The sequence below is a fragment of the Oryzias latipes genome, chromosome 2, assembly GCF_002234675.1.
Source record: "Oryzias latipes chromosome 2, ASM223467v1".
Classification (NCBI taxonomy): domain Eukaryota; kingdom Metazoa; phylum Chordata; class Actinopteri; order Beloniformes; family Adrianichthyidae; genus Oryzias; species Oryzias latipes.
This window is the reverse complement of record NC_019860.2, coordinates 21,891,819-21,913,008: the sequence shown is the minus strand read 5'-3', so window position 1 is coordinate 21,913,008 and position 21,190 is coordinate 21,891,819. Positions and strand designations below refer to the sequence as shown.

General features: G+C 40.6%; 3 protein-coding genes across 6 annotated transcripts in view; 1 reads left to right on the top strand and 2 right to left on the bottom strand.

The window, feature by feature from the left end:
- Positions 1-11,547, top strand: part of jam2 (junctional adhesion molecule 2) — a 22,140-nt gene extending 10,593 nt beyond the window's left edge. The window contains exons 2-11 of one of the 2 annotated variants that reach the window (XM_023965903.1): positions 1,510-1,575; positions 1,716-1,826; positions 3,789-3,938; positions 4,011-4,198; positions 4,342-4,444; positions 5,778-5,885; positions 5,995-6,010; positions 9,513-9,584; positions 10,758-10,791; positions 10,881-11,547. In XM_023965903.1, coding sequence (XP_023821671.1) covers positions 1,510-1,575; positions 1,716-1,826; positions 3,789-3,938; positions 4,011-4,198; positions 4,342-4,444; positions 5,778-5,885; positions 5,995-6,010; positions 9,513-9,584; positions 10,758-10,791; positions 10,881-10,913 — 881 coding nt within the window. In that variant the 3' untranslated portion in view covers positions 10,914-11,547. The remainder of the gene's footprint in view (positions 1-1,509; positions 1,576-1,715; positions 1,827-3,788; positions 3,939-4,010; positions 4,199-4,341; positions 4,445-5,777; positions 5,886-5,994; positions 6,011-9,512; positions 9,585-10,757; positions 10,792-10,880) is intronic. The other variant, XM_023965912.1, reaches the window with a different exon arrangement.
- A 302-nt stretch (positions 11,548-11,849) lies between these two features.
- atp5pf (ATP synthase peripheral stalk subunit F6) lies at positions 11,850-13,797 on the bottom strand. Its single transcript, XM_004085382.4, has 4 exons — positions 13,688-13,797; positions 12,320-12,489; positions 12,066-12,190; positions 11,850-11,935 (listed from the first exon to the last, which is right to left on the bottom strand). The coding sequence occupies exons 2-4, from the start codon at positions 12,487-12,489 to the stop codon at positions 11,907-11,909; spliced, it is 324 nt and encodes a 107-aa protein (XP_004085430.1). The 5' UTR covers positions 13,688-13,797; the 3' UTR covers positions 11,850-11,906.
- Positions 13,798-15,217: 1,420 nt separating this feature from the next.
- The window catches only part of LOC101162104 (amyloid-beta A4 protein), a 44,716-nt gene continuing 38,743 nt past the window's right edge, over positions 15,218-21,190 (bottom strand). For 2 of the 3 annotated variants that reach the window (XM_023965885.1, XM_023965889.1), the window contains 5 exons: positions 20,865-21,059; positions 20,720-20,773; positions 18,480-18,571; positions 17,651-17,797; positions 16,572-16,854 (listed from right to left, as the gene is read on the bottom strand). In XM_023965885.1, coding sequence (XP_023821653.1) covers positions 16,753-16,854; positions 17,651-17,797; positions 18,480-18,571; positions 20,720-20,773; positions 20,865-21,059 — 590 coding nt within the window. In that variant the 3' untranslated portion in view covers positions 16,572-16,752. Of the gene's footprint in view, positions 16,855-17,650; positions 17,798-18,479; positions 18,572-20,719; positions 20,774-20,864; positions 21,060-21,190 lie in introns of all 3 variants that reach the window. The other variant, XM_023965881.1, reaches the window with a different exon arrangement.

Below are 21,190 nucleotides of genomic sequence, written 5' to 3'. Positions count from 1 at the left end.
GTGACTCCTCCCCCCTAGCGTTCCAAACAGGAAGTAGCCATATACTAATAATAAGAAGACAAACTACCACAGACTTCTCTAGAGGTCAAAGGTCAGAATAAACTTTTTTTTTAAAGATCTTCTTGATAGATTTCCTTTTTTTATTATACTTTTTCTGTAGTTCAAGTTATAAACTGATCAATCCGAAGCCTCCATAAAAGTAGGCGGAGCCTGCTGGCCCCACGTCCGAGGTTCCAAACGTTTTGACTGATTTTCCTGAGTTGGCTTTCAAGTGGTAGGGGCGTGGCCTCCCAACTAATTCCCTCCTGATTGAGCTGCCACATTGACATTGACTCGGACCAGTCACTGCTTACCAACGTCGTCTGGCTCCAACATGGCGGGATCCGTATCGCCGAAAAAAATGGCGACTGACGTGACTTCATTTGGTCGGAGTAGGAAGTAAACCATTTTCTATGGATGACATCACGCTCACTCGCTCAAGTTTGTCTGGCATGGCGAGCTAATCAGCCCCACTCCCTTCCGCCGCTCTCTTTGTCACCCTTCACCCTCATCTGATTGTGGCCCCCCCACCTCCCTTATCTGGTTCATTCAACTCCTAGAAAATGGTGCACACTACAAATGAGTCTGAAACATTAGAAAGTCGGTGCGGGTGTTTTGCTTTGGATCATTTTCCCCTCTTCCTGTTCTGTTGCTTTGTTCTGGCTTTCTATCAACACTACTAGGGGAAGCCCTCTATGACTAACAGTGTTCTGACCCGATTGGACCCAAAACAGGAAGTTATTTGCAAACAGGAACCAGGAGAGATGAGTTACGGCAGGTTCCAGAACAATGCGAAGGAAGTGAACGTCCTCTGAAAAGGAAAGAGCAGCTCGGAGCCCCATTCAACATTTATTTCTGCTCTAAAATGCATCGCTTTCAGTCACATTTTTCCCCCCTTTTCATTTTTAATTTCTCTTTTTTTTTTTTTAGATGAATTTTTCAATCTGGAACTCCTCCAGTGAGCCCGAGTTCATCCTAAGCTTTCAGTTCCTCAGCATCCCTTCAAGCTGCAGGAAGACCGGGTTTTTTTAATCCTCGCCGTAAACCAATCAGAATGCAGGAAAACCATCAGCTGTAGTCCCCCCCCCCCTCTTCCTGTTGGATGTATGGTGTTGGCACACAGATGGCTGAGGGAATGGCCCCCTGTGCGTCAGGTTAATCTGGACCTGCCGCTGGAGGACCTTTCGGTGACTTGGTCCCAACTCGGTTTTAAGTAAACATACGGTCGGTGCGCCTTCACCTCACGGGATTAAGAGAGGCCGGGTAATCCCGCTTGTCCTGCAGACCTCCTGGAGGTGCAGACCTGCTGCAGACTTCAGAGCCAGTCCAGTCACTAAGCGTCCTCTTCCAGTTTGGCACACGTGAGCCCTTTAGCACAGTTGACCTTGCCCCATGTGGACGACAAGCGACATTGCATTTGCCTGTCTGCTTTAATTTTATCTCCTATTCTCTTTCTTGTTTTGGTACTAGGTTCCCCCTCCGCCCCTGTGACCGTGACAACTGACAAACCTAAGGTGGAGGTGGAGGAATTCAAAGGTAGGCAAACAAAAACACAAAAAAACAACAATTCCTTTTGACTCTCACACAATAAACGGTGGGACTAAAAATAGACCACAAACACCGCGGTGGAAGAAGAACATCTTGTTGGTCACACTCCCCCCCCCCCTCTCTTCTAGACGCAAAGCTATCATGCATATTCCAAACAGAGAGGGACCCAGACCCGCGGATCGAGTGGAAGAAAAAGGGGAAGGACGTCTCCTTTGTGTACTTCAGAAACCAATTCAGAGGTGAGAAAAGACGCCGGTGCCCTCAATCCCCCGATGGACGGGCGGATGGCGTTCATGCATGAAGGACGGCGTGAATGATGGGTAAACGGGTGTCAAAAGCTTAAGCTGCCTCGTGTCCCCAGTCTGACATCTTTGTGGGTGGGGGGTGTGAATCTAATCCAGACTTTGTTTTTCACATCAAAGTTTTAAGAGTCCAGATTTAGCAAAGCAAGCCCTTACCACCACACTCTCACTGCCAACAAGTGTCAGGATCCTAGATCTAACAAACGTATATATATTTAAGAGACGACTTTACAGTTTTTAAACCTTGTTTTTAAACACATTTTGTGCTATTAATAAAAAATGTTTTAAGGTGTTGAACAAAAATGGCGTTCAAATCTGCCCGGTAACAATCTTTTTTTTTTTTATTGTTACCATATTAGTCAAATAAAATTGCTTATAATTTTGTAATGTTCAAATTCTTTTTTTCAAATTCTTCCTTGTTAGTCATCTGTTAGTGGACTTGGCGTTTCAAACAGGAAGTACCTGCTGGTCGCCAAAAGCGAAAATCGCATAGGCTGTATCCGAAACCCCACCCTAACCCCTTACTACTAAAAAACTTTGTAGTGCCGTGAATTTTAAAAGCAAATCGGACACCGTGCTCACTACGTTTTTTTTTTAATGGCGGATATGACATCATCGGTTTAAAATCCGATTAAAATGACCGTTTTGCAGCGATTATTTATGAGTTCACTGTCTTCTGAAGATAAAAATGTTGATGGTTTATTGAAATACATTTTAATTAACAATAATAACAAATAATAAAATACATTTAAGTAAATGTTTTTGGCAAAAATTATTCCGACGCAATCCAGTTTGGAGTTTGGAATTGTTGATTTGGACAGCACTACAAAATGGCGAACGCCGTACGTGGTGCACTACGTAGTTCCCTATGTAGTGCAAACATGTTCTTGATAATCTTTTCTTCATATTTTTTCCGTAGCTCAAGTTATAAACTGACCAATCAGATGCCTCAATAAAAGTGGGTGGAGCCTGCTGGCCTCCTCATCCTATGTTCAAAATGTTTGACAGATTTCCTGTAGCCCGCTTTCTGGGGTGTGGACTTCCAAAAAGCCTCTTTCTTGATAGGAGAGAGCTGTTGCTATAGAAACGTTGACTCAGACCAACTTGGACCGACACTGCTTACTGACGTCTGGCTCCAATACAGCGGCGGCGTCCGTACCGCGAAAAACAGCAACTGAATTTACCTAATTTTGTTGGGAGTCGGAAGGTAAACCATTTTCTATGGAAGACATCAAACTAATAACCAAAATTGAACCTGTAATTCTACATGTTTGTCCACCAGATGGCACAATTTTATCCTAATTTTTAAACATTTTTCTCTCATTGACTGCAAACCCAAAAAGATTATTTTTCACAATACATTTAAAAATTGTATTATTATTACGAAATGTGGAGAATTTCGTACTTGTGCATCAGCATATTTCAAACCTAGTTAGATTCCCGTCTTTACGAGTGTCCCGCTTTACAGTGGCCTTGTGGTGGAGTGTCTGCCTTGAGATTGGAAGGTCATGAGTTTAAATCCATGGTTAAGTCATACCAAAGACTAAAAATGGGACCCACTGCCACCCTCCTTCATACGGGACTTTTGGTGGGTTAAACCCCAGCTGACCGCTCCCCCAGGGAATGGGTCAAACGTGGAGAACAAATTTCACACACAGATGTGTGACCAATAATGGGACTTGAGCTTTTTAAACTCTAAACCTGGCGGTTGCATTCCAATCCTTTAGCGCTTGGTGTCCTCAGCACATCTGGAAGGAGAAGAGCATTTGCTGCCTTTCACACCTCTTCAGGTGTGAACTCTGTAGCCGACCCCTCAAATGAACTGTAAACAACAACTGAACCGAGTCCGGCGGGCCGTCCCGGTGTTAAAGAAACCTTTTGCACCTTCTGTCCTCTCAGGTCCCTTTGAGGGCCGAGCAAACATCACGGGTGCCACGGTAACGCTGCACAGGGTCACTCAGAAGGATGCCGGCGAGTACCGCTGTGAGATTACCGCGTCCCGCGACGACGTCAAACTGGGCGAGACCAACGTCACCCTCAAAGTCCTGGGTACAAACTTGACTAAGCCCCTGAAAGAGTTCAGGTTTTTTCAGGATCTTAAGGTCTTTTTTTGTCTCGTAGTTCCGCCACAAAACCCGTCCTGTGAAATCCCCAGCTCAGCGGTGACGGGCTCAGCGGTGAAGCTGCGCTGTAGGGACCAACAAAGCATCCCGCCCGCTACATACTACTGGTTCAAGGACGACCTGCTGATTCGGCCGCCCGGCCACTCCAACGCCAGCTATCTAATCAACGCTCAGACGGGTGAACTGGTGAGCCCACGCATGCAAAGAATCAAGACAGGAAGTGTGCTCAGGGAAATGTTTCAGGACTCAGATCACGTCTGTTCTGATACTTTTCTTTGCATGTCCAGCTAAAAGTCTGTTAAAGGCGTTCCTCTCCCACCCCCCCGCAGGAGTTTAAGTCCGTGTCCAGAGAGGACAGCGGCCTGTACAGCTGCCAGGCGTCCAACGGCGTGGGATCACCCAAGATGTGTGAGGCCAAGCGCATGATAGTAGGTGTGTTTGTGCACCTTCACGCCTCCCACAGCCTTCAGCTCAGACTAAATCAAGAGAGGGACGGACAGGAAAAAGCTCCTCTTTCTCACTTTTTCACTTGACTTCCGTTGGCTCAGCTTTCGTGAAAAAAAACCCAACTGAACCAACCAGCTAAGATTTATTATTTTCTTTAGATCCACTCTAAAAAAAAAGGTTTTAATATGTTCTTGTAGCATTTTTCTAAAGATGAAAGAGATATTTTGAAAAAATTAAGCGTAAAGTTGCATTTCTGAGTATTTCTGTTTTCAAATTGTTGTAAAATCAGGAGGAGACGAAAAAATGATGAAAAAGATCATTTTGTAACTTAGAAAATACACTCACGTTTCCAGCTCTGGGCTTAGAAACGGGAAGGGGAATGGGGGTGGAGTTGCTCTAAACAACTCAGAGGTGAATATCTAATGAACTTTTTAGGAAGTATGTCCTAGAAAACAACACAGATTTTTGGATTTTGCCTAAAAACGGCAGCATCATAATTAAAAAAAAAAAGACGCCAGGGAACACTTTAACAATAGATCAAAAGCTGATCAGTGGGACTTGGTAATAGACGATTTATTGACCCTTTTATGAACATTTTGTACCATTAATTAAAAAAAAGTTTAGTGCGTTGAACAAAAGGGGTTCAAATTTGACCAAGAACGCCTATTAGAATCATATCAGTCAATTCAAGCTGCTTATATTCTTTACTTTTTGTATTTGTGTTGCTAAATTCTTTCTTTCTGTTACAATTGGCCACATTTTAATCTGTAATCCCACCCAACAATTCACAACATGGCAAAATTTTATCCTTATTCTAAATGTGGGTTAAAAAAATGTATACAAATTTGCTCAAAATTATCTTAATAATTACAAGCAATTTCACAGAAAATTCCAACAAAATTGCTTTTTCATGAAAATTATTAAAGTTGTAGCATTTTTCCATTGATAGAATTGTCTAAATTTTAAAATTCCAGATTTTTACCTAAAATTACAATCGTGCAAATCCCATTTCAGGTCGTATCTTTTAAACGCATTTCAAATTATTTTTATTCCTTGATAATTAGTATTTCTATTGAGAAAAAAAGAGGAAAAAAATGTAATTTCAATTTCTTTCAAATTAGCTTTAAAACGGTAAAGCTAGGCATATTTTTAAAGCTCATTATAGCTTTTAATTATACTTTTATAAACACACAAATACTTATTTACGGGTTCCATGAGGGGGCGGGCAGATGTTTTTTCTCTCTCCACACGATGGCGCCATTTTGTCGTCCTTCAAAGCTCGCAGGAACAAGGTTAACTATCTCCACGTTGCTTGCAGAGGACGTGAACGTGGCGGGGGTGGTCACTGGAGTGGTGGTGGTCTGCCTGATCATGGCGGTCTGTGGATGCGGGTGCATCGTCTTACGCCGCAATGGTTTCTTCACTCGTAAGTTATGAGGCTAAACCGACTTTTCACCCAAAAACCAAACAACAACAACAACATCAAGCCGACATTGACTGTGTTTTCTTCCCCGTGGTCACGACTCCGCCAACAGAAGGACACAGAGGAAGGTAAGGGATGATTGCATTAACATTGATGTGGACTAATGAGACTGCGAGTCTGCGTCTGCGCAGTGAGTCGTGTCTGCTCAGACTCGGTGATGTGGCTAGGTTGTGAAACTATTTCCAAGCGTTTTGCATTTAGACGATCCGTTCGGTAGGACATTCAGCAGTAATTATGGAACAGCGTTTGTCTGTTAATCTGCAGGGAGAAACAAACGTAGACTAATCTGAAACTAGGCAGACGGCGGTTCGCTCCCAAACACGCATCCTCACGTGACTCGCCGCTATTCCTGCAGCTGACACCAAAGCTCCCAGTCTGGGTTAAAGTCTGATGTTTGTCGCGCTGGGCTAACCGGAGCTGTCACTGTCAACGTCCTATTTATAGAACAGGCTTCTTCACAAAGACTCCGAGACAATGGAGCGAGATTTTTGATCCACCCAGAGCGAACATTTACAGCCGCGTGCAGACGACCTGCATCTAGAAGAGAGAAACGGGAAAAACTGCTGATGTGAGGTTAGGACTCACCGTAAAAATGACTCAAAGTAAACTACACTATTTTCCTATTTAAGGAGGAATAATAAGTTATATGTGCAGGAATATTCCAAATTTATTTCTGATAAGCTTTAATTTGTTGGTAGTTTACTCTACTTAGCATATTTAAAATCAGTTTTGCAGTACAGGAGGACCTAAGGTGCTTCTGCTGCTTTATGACTTTGATAAATGAATCTCACCAGCGTCATTTTTTTGTTTAAACTCATCTGGTTGGTGTTAAGCTTCATGGTCCACCTTTAGAATGACTAAAACAGGTTTACTTTTGCATTTGTTGGATCGATTAAACTCAAATGGTCAATTTTATTAAACCAGCCTGACCATTGACTATATACTATATAACTGGACGGATCGCATGGGACCCTTAGAAAATGACTTCGTCCGGTTCCAACCAAATGAAGTCAATTCAGTTTTCTGCAATATGTCCTTCGCCATGTTGGAACCAGACGTCCTCAGGAAGCTGTAATTGGTCCGTCTACATTTTTATGGCAACCACTCTCTACAATCAGGAGTGAGCGTGTTAGAAGGCCACACCCCTTCCACTGAAAGTGGGCTTGGGAGAATCTGTCAATCAAACGTTCGACACGAGGCTTTCACTGAGGTATCTGATGGGTCAGTTTATCACTAGAATAGCTTGCACTACAGCACAAATATCATGAATAAAAACAATAAGGATTATTAAGAAGATGTTAAAAAAGGTATCAGAGCAGGAATAGTTGATCTAACCGATAGAACGACTGAGTAATAGCTGTTTATTTCTCTACAGAAGTCTAGGAGACTTTGCCTTTTTGGGACCAATAAAAAAAACTCTGGCGACGGCAGCTAATCTTGAAGATTCTGCTGATGCATCCCCTTCACAGTTGTACGTGTGACCATAGCATTAAACAAAACAATACTTGATGCAAGTTATTGATATTAAAAAAAACGTAGATTAATCAGATTTAACTATTAACGTAACAAATTATTCGTCCATCGATCAAAACATCTTTAAGATCATGTGCAATAACTAGCATTAGCAGTTAGCTCCAATTTTCTCCTTTAATGATTGATTACAAAATTATTGATGATCAAAAACAATAAAAGGGTCTGTTATTCTGCACACTGTTATTATTTCTTTTGTACTTTTTTTGTTAGTATTGAATAACACAAAGTTTTTCTTTCGTTTTGTTCATGATTTTTTTTTCTTTGCGAACTAATTAAAACCAATTACCTGGCCTTCAGATTAGCACATGCTCAGTGATGACCATTAAAGTTTGCTTCCTGTTACATTTTCCTGTGCATATCTACATAGTCAATATCTACAACAACTTCTTTTGTTTTTATGAAAGAGGACCAGAAATTACTTTTGAACCATCTGAACATTAATGTAAATGTTCCTTTACCTATCTAAATCTGTAGGGGCTCTAGAGAAGAGCCCTGAGGAACACCACTATAAAAACGTTCAGAATAGAACAGCTAATACTAATTCCTTTGTGTGTTTTCACACAAAAATAGCATTGGAAAAACCTAACCAATAACTAATTCATCCAACAGGATTTCTGCCATGGAGTGTACTTTTTTTGTCTTTTTGTCGTCACATTTAATTGGCTCACCTGCATTGTGATTGGCTGCATGTTTTTGCAAGTAAATAAAATCTACTAAGAACAGCCTTTAATGAGTTTGGTGCGACGATGTAATTAAAAAAATAAAACCTTGATAAGCAAACAGCTCATCTATGGAACGCCATTTTGATCAAAATAATTGTTCATTTGTTAAAATAAAAAACGTTCGGTGAACTCACTTGTTTTGTCGATATTTTTTTTAAAATGTACTCATATTTAACAAAATAAAGTAAATATATATATATATATATATATATATATATATATATATATATATATATATATATATATATATATATATTAATTTGACAGGGACTAAAAAGGCTTTGGCACAGATTATGTCTGAAACCGTATAGTTAAAGAATTTGACCAACAATACGGATAATTTTTATGTACATATAATCCAGGTTTTTTTAATTAAAAAAACATATTTTTCATTACAATTTCGTATGATTGCAAAGCTTTTTAAGTTAAAATACATGCACATTTTTAAACATTTCTAAATTTATGTAACTTATTGTATCAAAATTTGTTTATTTTTTTGTATTTCACAACTTTTCATTTATAATAGTCTTTTGAGGTTGGTTATTTATTAAATGTTAAATTGAAATAAAAGCAGAAAATAAAGTCAATTTGAAATGTCTTAAATTAACATGTTGCATTTTACAATGTGGATTTTATTTTCTTGAATACATTCTCCCATTTTTTTTAAAATCAATTTAAGTATGCGAAACCTGGTTTGTTCAATTGTGCACAAAAAGTTGTACTGAAATGACTTCAGAAGCATAAAAATGATAATCTAAAAACAAACGAAAATGTTTTTATAGCATAGATTTCTTTGTGCACCCTCAGACTTAGAATGCCACATTGACGTTGAGCTTTTATTTTGAAAACCAGTTAAAGTAAAAAAAAAAAACAAAGATGAAAAAAAAAACAAAAAAATTTTTTTCTACATAAAAATTTTAAGTGATTGTGTTTTGTATTTTTTTTTTGAGACTTTCCAGTCATATTTGCTCCTTGCTGGGTTTTTTTTAATCAAGATTTTAAAATTGAACACAATGGCCTTCCATACACTCTCCCATGAGACAGCACAGACGTGACTGCAACCTGCAAACATTTTGCAGGCAGACACCTAAGCATGCAGGTAAAAATAAATCTGCCTCAGAGCAACGCGATGAGCTGAAACTGAAGTGACAGCACCAAGCTTCAAGCTCACTAAAACAATAAAGGAGAGCTCCCGTCTGCTCTCCTGCATCCCTTCATGAAACATTTAGTATTCCGTACATCTGCCTCGTTGTGGGTCTGAGGGGACCCTCGTTAAAGCCGCCACCTTGACCCCCAACCTCCCCCCCTCCCGCAGGTCCTTTTGGATCTCCCAGTGTCACGGTGCAGCCCACATCAGCAGCCAAACCCTGCACAGAGCTGAGGACACGTGAGTGTGACACATGAGGACAAATTTACTGCCATAAGGGTCTAAATCTTCTTACCGCGGCGCGGCTGACTCCAGGACATTTACTGAACCCGGAGAAATGGTCCCAGCCTGCCGTAGGGTCGGAAATTCAAGCGCCGGCGCTTTTTGTTTGGATTAAACTAACAGGATAAAGTATTTAAAAACAGAGCCGTAAGCAGATTTCTTTGTTTTTACCTGACAAACCTCGCCTCAGCGGAAGGTTCAACGGTGTCAGAGACCCCCCCACCCACCCCCACCCTCAAATGTCAGGTGAAAAGGTCATCAACAAAACAGGAAAGTTCAGTGTCAAAGAAGTAAAATGTATGAATTCTTCAGAATAAAAGAAAAAGTGGACACATTTAAAGCAAAAAGTGTATTTTTATGCAAGATGAACTACGGAAGCCTGTTAGTGCCACTTTAAGATTAAAAACACCTCACAAATATTATTTAATTTGTACTCAAATATAAGAGCATGTCTTTTAAATGTATCTAGATTTGATGATATAAATGTAAAAATAGTCATTATTGTGTCTTAACTTTGACATTAAGACTCGATGTTTCATAAATAAAACCTTAGATTCATCTAGTATGTCATAATTATTTTCATAACCAACTTAAATATGTTAATGCCCTGTGTAATTGTGATTTATTATTCTATATATATATATTTTAATCAATTTGATATTAATTTCAATCAAAAATATTATTTTTTACTAAACTTATCTCAATTCTTATACTGACTTAAAGGTTTGATCTCCAAAACTGACCTACATCGAAAAGCTTTTACTTTCCTAAACTCTCAGCAGCTAAAAATACTATTATTTCAAAATAAGAGACATAATTTTATGCTCACAATGATGAAATTTGTGATCAAATTTATCCCATATATAATATAAACATAGTCGTTGGTTTTAATTGTTATTTTTTTTAATGGTTGAGGTTCATGGATGGATGATGCTCTTAATCTGAAAACCTGTCATGCACTTAGGTTTCCCTTCACGTTGGTCTGCAGAGTTTAATGCAGTCTTGTCTGGGTTTCAAGTCCGACCAGACTGACCTTCTCCCTCGCTGCCGTTTATGATTTACATATTGCAGGGCCAGATATGACTCAGGATGCAGCTGCCCGCTGTACCCACAATGCCTTTTGTCTTTCAGGTCCAACGGAAACTACATCCCCCCGCCGCAGGAGGTAAGGGCATCTTCAGCGTCTCTTCTGGCTCAAATTCAGTGGTTGGTTTGGGAGAGGGCTGAAAGTGGGCGTGTCTCTGTCCCCCGCAGGACTTCAAACACACGCAGTCGTTCATGCTCTGAGAAGCTGGCCTTCTTTCAGAAGATCCATGCGATGAGGTGCCAACACTGGATTCAGATCTTCCTCCTTTCTCCACTTGTTTTGGTTTCATCCACCAAACTCCTTTCTTCATCCACTTTTTTTAAATGGTACTCTGCTCCCCCCTGGTGGTCAAACCATGAACTGTTCCTTCTTTTTTCCATTTTTTAAAGCCCCCCCCCTCTTCCATGATTTATTTTACCAAAGACTGTTTTGTGTTTGTGACTTTTAATAATCAGAGGGGAATCCTCCAAGAAGCCATAGAAAGCAGCCGTTTCCAGATTACAGCAGATTAAACGCAGCTTACCTCAAATCAGTGTTTGGTCTTCTGAGACACTCCAGATCTTAGTAACAAGTCACTGCAGCTGATTCTACTGAGACCCCATTCCATCCTTATGTGCCTGCATGGTCTTTTTTACAAATATCAGAATATATATCTACTGTATACCTTGTGCCTTTTTTAATTTGTCTGCCATATTTATCGATGATCACACTTTTTTGTACAGACTTGCCTTACTTTTTTCTGTCTGTCTATTATCGTGCCACTGTTTCTGACAGAGTTTTATTTGAAGGGTGTATCGGTAATAATAAAATAAAACAAAACAGGCTTTTTTTGTATTTGTGCGTGTCGCGTGTTTGTGTGCGTCTTTTCTGGAGCTATTTTAAGGTTTCACTTCCTGTCTGACCTTGTCACAATGCAGCTCTTTTTCCGGCTAATTCAGAGCGACCGATCGTTTCCGTGTCGGTCGGCCGGCATTCGGCTCGCTAATTTAAAGGAAATTCTGACGAAATTCCGCTTTTGGATCGTTTCTGTGGGACAGAAATGTGACAATAAACCTAAAAATGAGAGAAAAACAGGTGTAAATGTTGCAGATTAATTAATTTTTTTTAAATTAAAAGATCACACAGTTACAGCACCATCAGGTAACCCAACTCTTTATTAAACACATGTGACATTTACACATTTTACAACATTTCTACTTTGCTCCTTCATCGAATTTCGGCTCTGCAGAGAAAAAAAAAAAACAGAATAAAAAACAGGTTATAGAAGACAGGAAAAGCCTTCATCTCTGCTATTTATAGATGAATAGAAATGCCAACCGGAAACATGAAAGCCGAAGAAGAAATAAACGAACCCGTGAACTTAAAGTCAGGAAACTTGTTGAGGTCTCCTCCTCCATATAACCTCTGCAGCTTGGACACCTCCTCAGAGAGGTTCTTCTGATAATCTTGACCTCCTTCCACGATCCCACCAGCAGTCCTGAAGGACGGAAAACATCACATGAGAACGCCGGTTGTGGATATTAAAGTCTGCATTTAGCTTAAACTAATGTACAAAATGGACAAAGTTTCATTAAACAGGTTGTTTGAAAAAAAACGTCAGACTGACTTGCTCTTGCTGCTGTAGTCGCGGATCTTGTCCAGGAAGAGCTTCTGGATGGGGTCCAGGTCCTTGGCTTTGTTGAAGACGACGGCGGAGAGGCCGATGTTCCGGCGCAGCGTCACGCCGATGGCGGAGCGCAGCATGGAGGACAGCTGGAACAGCCGATGGAGCGCCATCTAAAAAGAGGACGGCACGAGACGCTCTTCTTACTGCCGCCGCTCCAACGCCACCACACATTCGTGATTTAAACATCGTACAGACAAGGATTTTGATCATAAAGAATTAGGTTTCTCGCCTCTTTCTTTTTACTTTTTAATTATTATTAATATAATTCTTTATTAGTCTGTGATAATAGTTATTTAAAATCACTTTTTTGTGTGTCTCTGTTAGCTCTTCCTCCTTAGATTATGTTGGTTAACATTTTTGGGGAATTAAAGCTTCTCCCTTTAGAGAAAGCCACCACTAATGTCAGTGAAGCGTTTCATATGAGATGTAAGAAACTACAGAAACACAGAAAGGAGATCTACTTTGGGGGAGTTTATACCCTTTTCCAGCCACCTCTTCAGGTATATTCACAGTTTTATATTCTTTATACAAAAAAAAAAAAACAGGAGAAAAATTCAACACTTCTGCCTAAAACCCTAACATGAGAGAAAAATAGAAATATACTAAACAAAACAAAAATTAACAAATCACCTACTGAAATAAATTAATGCTTAAATGTTTCTATTTTTCTTCATTTAATTTAAATAATTTAAGGGAAAACCACCACAAATAAAGACGTTGTTTAGTTTCTTAACTTTTACTCTGTTCAAGCTTTTATTTTTAAGTCCCGTCGGTGTTTGATTAAACTTCCGGTCAGAACAACCATAAAGGCTATAAGGGGGAATAATATTCGTACATAAAAAAGGACATTATTGAGTCACCCAAAATAGCGAAATAAGTCGATACAGACAAATTAAAAAAAAAACATAGATATGTCTTTGTGTAAACCAAACCATGACATTCAGTCGAGGACTCTGCCAAACTACAAGTGCTAGCATTAGCTTAGCATTTCATCGCTTCCAAAAATCAACGTCATATTCTTATTCGCGGTTAAACTAAAATACATCAAGCAAAAGCTACTTTTTCTTATTTTAGAAAGAATAAAATCCGACCCCCGTAATCTAACTAGCTCGCTATGAATGTTTGTAGCTGAACCTTGCTAGCATGCTAATCCGGCTTTAAACCAACGAAACGGAGCCTTAGAAACGCCCGTCGTTTACGTTTATTGCAATATTTGTAACCCAAAACAACATTGCTTTTCACCATGACAAGACCATAAACAGAGACTAAATGTTTGGGTCACAATTCCATTTAAAAAACCGGACTCACCTTGGTTTTTGACACACACTAATGTGGAGTACCGCAATGGATTCTGGGAAGCAAGTGAATGTCAAAGGGCTCGTTCGGATATGCAATATCAACAGTCTCCTGTTGTCTTTTCCTTCACAGTTTGCCTTGATCTCTACATTCTTTGTTCTTATAACCTATATAGTGGAAATTAAAACTTGAAGTACATTCAAATCTTGAAATCTTTATTTTGTCACTAAAAAGACACAGATACCAAAGAAGAAATTCTTGAAGATTAGGAAAATGACTGTAGTGTAAATGGGAAACGCCCAGATTTAATATGAACGGTCATTACTCACACAAAACTTGCATTGTCAAATCTTCTAAAATTTATATTTGAAATGAATCAATTAAATGTAGATTTAACCAGTAAAAAAAATAAGTTAATTGGCATTGCTGACAGGACATTTAAAATAATATTAGCACAGCTAATATATATTTTTAAAAATATATTTGAAGTAACAATGGTAGTAAAAAAATAATTTATAAAAGAATAAAATGTTCGACACATGTAAACAAAAAAGATTTTTCCAGGTTTCTGTTTTTTCAAGGTTACTGGACTTTTAAAGGTCAACCGTGAAAGACTCAACCCTGTCATCACATGATCTGAATAACTGACAATCCTGACAGGATTTCATAACAGCAGATGGAACTGTCAAACGAAGGGGAAAAAATGTGATCTGGAAAAAATATATACTTACACGCATCTGAAAAATGAAGGATTTTATGATGGTTTGAAGCACACCTAATGCATTTATTGCCACCCCCCGCTTTAAACAAATAAATGAATGAAAAAGGAATTACACAGGATACATGCAATGCAAAGAAAAAGTCTACAAACTGTCTGTTTTTATATGAAAGTCACAAAAATACAGAAACATTGTGAGCTTCTATTGAAACTATTCAATCTTATAAGCTAACATCCGAAGCCAGGAGTGAGGCTTTCAGGAAGGTGGAGAAATCCTCGAACGTCTTCCGTCAACGGTCAGACGACAATTGGAGGATGTTCAGCCCTGAAGGTGTGATCGTCCTGTAGAGAAGGCTGCACCAACCGGGAGGGAGTATCATGATGGGGGGCTGGATGACCTTTTTTTGTTGACGGCAGAGCAGAATTACAAACTTTTTCCAGATGTTTTTCCGGGAAAACTCGAGGCCAAAGCAAAGAAGTAAAACAACAGAGTGGCCTCCCTAAAGCTCGGACCTTAACCCGGTTCACATCGAAAGAGCAAAGTTCCGGTACCGGTAAACGCGGAAGACGTTGAGTTGTTGTTGCTGCTGCCACGGGAGGTTCACATACTTATTCTCAAAACTATAGATGTCAAGAAATTAAAATTAGTTCAGATTCCACCGGATTCTTAAAATATTTGAATCTACAATTACATCAATTTTTGATATTCTTATATTAAACTTGCAGTTTTTATTTATTCAAGTGCATTAAAAATAAAAACGTACATAGAAAAAAGTAGGAAGAAGAGACCATTTCAGCCAAAAGAAGGAAACAGAGACAATAAATCTGTATGTACATTCAAAACTTTATTATGGATACAGTGTAGAAAGCGAATTTCCAGTCAATGCAAATGGCCTCCACAACATTACACAGTGAAAAACAAAAAAAACAAAAATCAAAAGAGAGAAAAAAAGAAAAAGAAAAATCAATATTTAACCCACAGAAAAAGAAAATCCTGCTTCCTCTGCTACTCTACCGCCCTCTGCTGGGCGTCTAAGGAGCATCACTCCCCGCTTTTCACCGGTTCAATGATCGCCGTGACAACGGCCGAGGGGGTTGAACTAACAAATATACACCAAGATCCCACAGTGGGAGGATGCGCCGACACCCCCACCTCCCCCCGCAACCTGCTGTGTCGCTGATGGAAGGGAGGCGGCCGCTGAAGAAAAAAAATGGAGGTGAATGATGAGGGGAGTGAAAATACATTACATATTATACACACAGACTCGCTGGGGGAACCATCCGGAGGTGCAGCTCCTTTCTCCTCCTCCTGCTCCCATTACCCCCACCTGTCTTATTGCCAAAAACGGAGCAAAAGAAACGACAGACCCCGAAAACACCTCCAAGGATGACGGGGACGAAGGCGGCGGCGGTGGCGCGGCGTTCGAGACGAGAGCAGGCGGAAAACGAAGGGGGAGCACCGAAGTTTTGGAAAAAAACCAAGGATATCCTAAATGTGCTTCTTTACATGATATCAAAGCGGAGCATTCGTCTAGATTCATAGAAGCTTTTTCATCGTTTGAAGTCACGTGATCACGAGAAATATCTAAATGTACAATCTTGCTAGAATGACAATCTACATCTGAGAAGGATCTCACCAGAGCAGCGTCAGATTAATTCCTTTTTTTTATTTTTCTTCCTTCTCCAAAATCCTGTCGTCATTGTTGTCATGCACTACAGAACAGCTAAGACTTCGGCAACATTACACGCAATTTAAAAAAAGGACTTTACATCGGTCGACTTCTTCCTTTCTTCTTTTTTTTTTCCCCATTTTCTGTCTTTTTTGAAAAAAGAAAAATGATCGAGAAAAACCTCCGGAAAAGAAACGAAAAAACAAAAAACAGCACATTCGGAATACATCGCTGCAATATTTTCCATTCTCTTGTGGTTTTCTGAGGTGGGGGGGGGCTGAACACAGCCCAGATGAATGTGAAATGTGAGGAGGAGGATGAGGAGGGAATGGGTGGGGAAGGGGGGGGGGGGGTCATTTAACACCAAGCCTTATTGAGACTCATGATTTTGGCTTTTATTACGAATCAAGTCGGATGTTTGGATTTGATGGGTGGAGAAGGAGGTGGCCCCCCCCTCTCTGGTTCTGGATGGGTGTGCAGAAAGCAAGGTAAAAGGGGGCGGGGTTTATTTCGATGGCCTGGGATGGGCGTCGGCACTCTCAGACTTTCCTTTTTTTTTTTTAAATAAAAAAGAGAGTCTGTCTCCACTAAATCCTAGAAGGACTGTTCTACCGAGCTGTCTGAGGGGTGGGGTGGGGGGTGGGGGGCGGTAATGTAAGGAGGAGGGGGCCGGGGGGGGTGACGCGCCATCAGTTCTGCATCTGCTCAAAGAACTTGTAGGTTGGATTCTCGTAACCGTTCTGCTGCATCTTGGACAGGTGGCGTTCCTCGGGGGTGACGGCGGCGTCAACCTGGAGGCGGGCCAGAAAAAAACGGCGGGGGGGGGGTTATTAAACATGACAGCAACAGACCCTCCGAAGGTCATAGGAATTATTAAAAATACATAAATTACACCAATTATGGCTACATAACCTTAAAGCATTGGGAACACTTAAAAAAAAGACTACAAATCCCAGAATTCCTGTGTTTAATGATCACAGTAAAGTTTTAAAAGCTTTTTAGACAAAAAAAAACAATATTAAGATGAAATAATTTGGAAAAATGTCCCACTTGGGCACTGATTAGAAGTTCTAACATGATAATTAGGTTAAGGAAGTGGCCAGGCATTGAACCGACAACCTTCTACATTCAGACTTAAGGCACTACCAATAAAAAAAAAAAAAACATGAAATATTCTGAAATAATTCAGCGGGAAATGTGTTAAGCTCTAAAAACCATTAAATAATTCAGCTGCTAGGCGGAAAAGTGATTTTTAATCTGATCAAACTTCCTGGATGATGTCATCAGCTCTAAAACACCTGAACCCTTCAGGTATAGAAACCCTTCATAAACCCAAAAGTGGTTTAAAATCTTCATTAAATCAACTGGGATTGTTTAAAAGAAAAAAAAAATTAAATGTTATAATTTTAATACTAGACTTTAATAAACAGAACTAAAAGAAAAGCAGAAAAAAAACATAAGATTTGGGAAATTTAAGGTGAAAATGTGTGGAAAAGCAGGAAGCTGAATGTTTAATTGAACTACGCTTGTGTTCAGTTTAAAACTCATTTTCCATTTAGCTTTTGTTTCACACTAAAAAAGCCTCACCTCGATGACTCCATGGTGGATGGAGGTGTACTGCTTCTTCCTCAGCATCACCAGGGTGATAACGATCACCGTGGCTATGACCACGCCCCCCACCATCAGGCCAATGATGGCGCCCTTGTTGGAGCCCACGTCTTCTGCGAAGAAGACCTGCAGGAGATATGGTGGTCGGTCAGGTTCCAGTTCAATCTCCACACAGACTTTTATTTTGAAATTAGGGTTTCATTTCCTCCCTTACGATTTAAAAAAAAATTATTTGTTTTTTTTTTAATACAAGAGGAACGATTTCCAGAAAAGCGAAGTCCTGCTGCACCGAATGACTCATCTCTCATAAAAAACGCAAAAGTATAAAAAATAAAAAAATCTGCAGAAAACAGAAGTACAGCTAGGACGCCATCAGGAGGAACCAAACACGGGGGGAAAGTAAATATATATATATATATTTTTTTTTAAAGCCTAACAAGTGCTCACTGTGAATGCAAGAAAGGCGATATTTAATAAAATGCAGGGATTATGGGATTAGAGCCTGTAGGTGAGAGGAATAAGGTGCGTGGATTAGGATTTTAGGGATTGAGGTTTCTGTGCTGGAATTACAGAAGCGGAGGAGATTAATGAGGCTCCAACAAACATTCATACGATGCTCCGCCTGATAACCCGCGCATCAAAAACCGCACTCTGCGGATTGCAGTCGCCATGGCGACAACCTTGGGAGTTTATCGGGAGGGGAAAGCAAAGATAAAATATGGCTCTGAATAACTGATGCCAATGGGGTTTTTTATTTTTTTTCCCCTTCTTTTCCAATTGTCCTGCGTTTGGAGTGAATTTTACGCACCAGCTTCTGATGGTGAACTGCGTATTCGGCGCTCTGTCGGTTGTCCGTCTCCATGCGCAGCTCAGGAACTGCGTCCATCTTCATCCCAGTTACTAGAAGAAAGAAATAAAAAAAAGCATCATCACAGACTGCCATGCTCAAAAGCAGCGGCGGCGGCAGCGGCCCCAGAAGAACATCCTGACCTTCAATGAAGGTCAAGTGGAGCCGGCCTCAGAGGAAAAAAGTGCAAAATATCTGTGACATCACTGCTTTAGACTGCTTAAAAGGTGTTTTTTTTTTTTTTTTTTTTTTTAAGAGCCCTTATTCCGCCTGAACATGCTCGACTCGTCCCTTTGAAGCTCTGAAAGATCGTTGAAGAGGTTTTTTTTGATGGAGGACATATATCAAGATTAAAATTTCATTTTTAAATGAATTCTTTTTCTGACTGCAAGTCGCTCCGAAGTATAAGTCACAGCAGCAAAAACAAAAATGCACGATTCAGACAAAAAAACAAACACAAGGTACTTTACGCCAACTGCGCCTCAACGTGCCAAATTCCCGCTCAGGCCTGCTTTTTGATCCTCGTCTAAAACTGTGTCCAGAAACTTTGGTGAGAAGCTCAACACATAAAAAAAAAACCAGATATAAGTCGCACTTCCGGGAGAAAAGTGCGACGCTTTGGAACGAATCCACCAAACCTGGAGTCACTGTTCACACGATCCAAGCGTCATATTTGCGTCCGCCGTCTCTTCTTCAACTATATATGCTGGTTTTTGATGCAAATTTGACGCTTAAAGCTTCACATTTAATCATTGTCGTGATTTTTCTAATGAAAATAATCTGCATATAGTTTAGATAACTGATCTGCATGTTGCTATGTTGATTTCTTAAAAAAAGATAATTAAGTACTTCATCTTTGTCGTGTGATTTATTGATATTTAAGGATTCTGAATTTTGTCTGATAGAAGTTATGAACCGGATAATGAAAAATCATGATTACGGTAGAACAGGGTGGGATTCTAGAAGTTCCTTCCACTCCCTTTCAAGCAATCTTTGATTTAATGTCTAATTATTCTAAGTTTGATACGTCTTTGTATGAATGTATAGCTGATGATTGTTTTGTTTTGTTTCATTATTCTTGCTTTGATTGCTTGAAATAAACCATTTCTAATCAAAAATGAAAAACAGTGTATGAAGACAACAGGACGTTGACAGATCAGGTGTATTTGCTGTTTTAAAAAGAGCGTATCTGTGACGTAGAAAACACGGTGGGCGGGGCCACAAGCTTCCAGCTCCGCCCCATCCCGATGCAGACAAACAGATCCATGAACGTCTCCGCTGGAATCTGTACGGCTGGTTAAGCTCTGGTGTTCCTGCACAGGTAATGTTTGGTTGTGGGTGTGAGGGGCTGTAAGCTAGTGGGAGAGCATGTAAACAGAGAGCTCTCAGTTGTGGGTGTGAGGGGCTGTAAGCTAGTGGGAGAGCATGTAAACAGAGAGCTCTCAGTTGTGGGTGTGAGGGGCTGTAAGCTAGTGGGAGAGCATGTAAACAGAGAGCTCTCAGTTGTGGGTGTGAGGGGCTGTAAGCTAGTGGGAGAGCATGTAAACAGAGAGCTCTCAGTTGTGGGTGTGAGGGGCTGTAAGCTAGTGGGAGAGCATGTAAACAGAGAGCTCTCAGTTGTGGGTTTGAGGGGCTGTAAGCTAGTGGGAGAGCATGTAAACAGAGAGCTCTCAGTTGTGGGTGTGAGGGGCTGTAAGCTAGTGGGAGAGCATGTAAACAGAGAGCTCTCAGTTGTGGGTGTGAGGGGCTGTAAGCTAGTGGGAGAGCATGTAAACAGAGAGCTCTCAGTTGTGGGTGTGAGGGGCTGTAAGCTAGTGGGAGAGCATGTAAACAGAGAGCTTTCAGTTGTGGGTGTGAGGGGCTGTAAGCTAGTGGGAGAACATGTAAACAGAGAGCTCTCAGTTGTGGTTGTGGCGCAGGGTTATTCTACACCAACAGTCCCGCAAAAAAAAATATTTGAACACACTCGTGCCGCTCTGCAGAAACAATGTCCAAGAAAACAACACAGGTTTTGACTGGGAAGGCTTTGAAAAGTGATGAAAAGAGGGTTGGAGTGCGACTTTAAAAAGATCTAAAACGTTGCTGCTTCACATCCTGTACCCTGACTTTGATCGATCAAGTCCAGAAGTGACCAAACGCCCCAAAACGGACTGTGAGGAAGATTAGAGGAACCCAAAGAATCAGAGAGGACGAGCACTGACCTGGTCGAGTAGGAACGCCTCTGTCAAAACTCGGGCGAGAATCAACGAGTTCCACTGGAAGAAAAAAAAGAAAAACATGAAGGAGGACAGGTGAATGGAGCGGCGTTGGGAGGGTGTGGCTGCGGCGCCGCTCGCCTCCACATACCCTGGTTCTCCGTGTTGGGCTGGTTGAAGCTCTCGGGGTGGATGAAGCCCACGTCCTCCTGGGGCAGCAGGTCGCTCTGGCCGTCTCCTGCCTCCTGGTTGGGCATCAGGGCGTCGTTTCCGTAGCTGACCCTCACGTCGGTCTGCAGGTTGGCGAGCTGCTGGGCCATCTCCGCCTGCTCCCTCTGGAGGACTTCTGCTCGCAGAGGAAAAAAAAACTTCCACTGTAATAGAGGCGTAAAAATCCCCTCAACTAAATCTTTGAGTACTTTTGTAACACAGTAAAAAATAATAATAAACAGATTCAGGTTTTCCCCAATTTTAGGG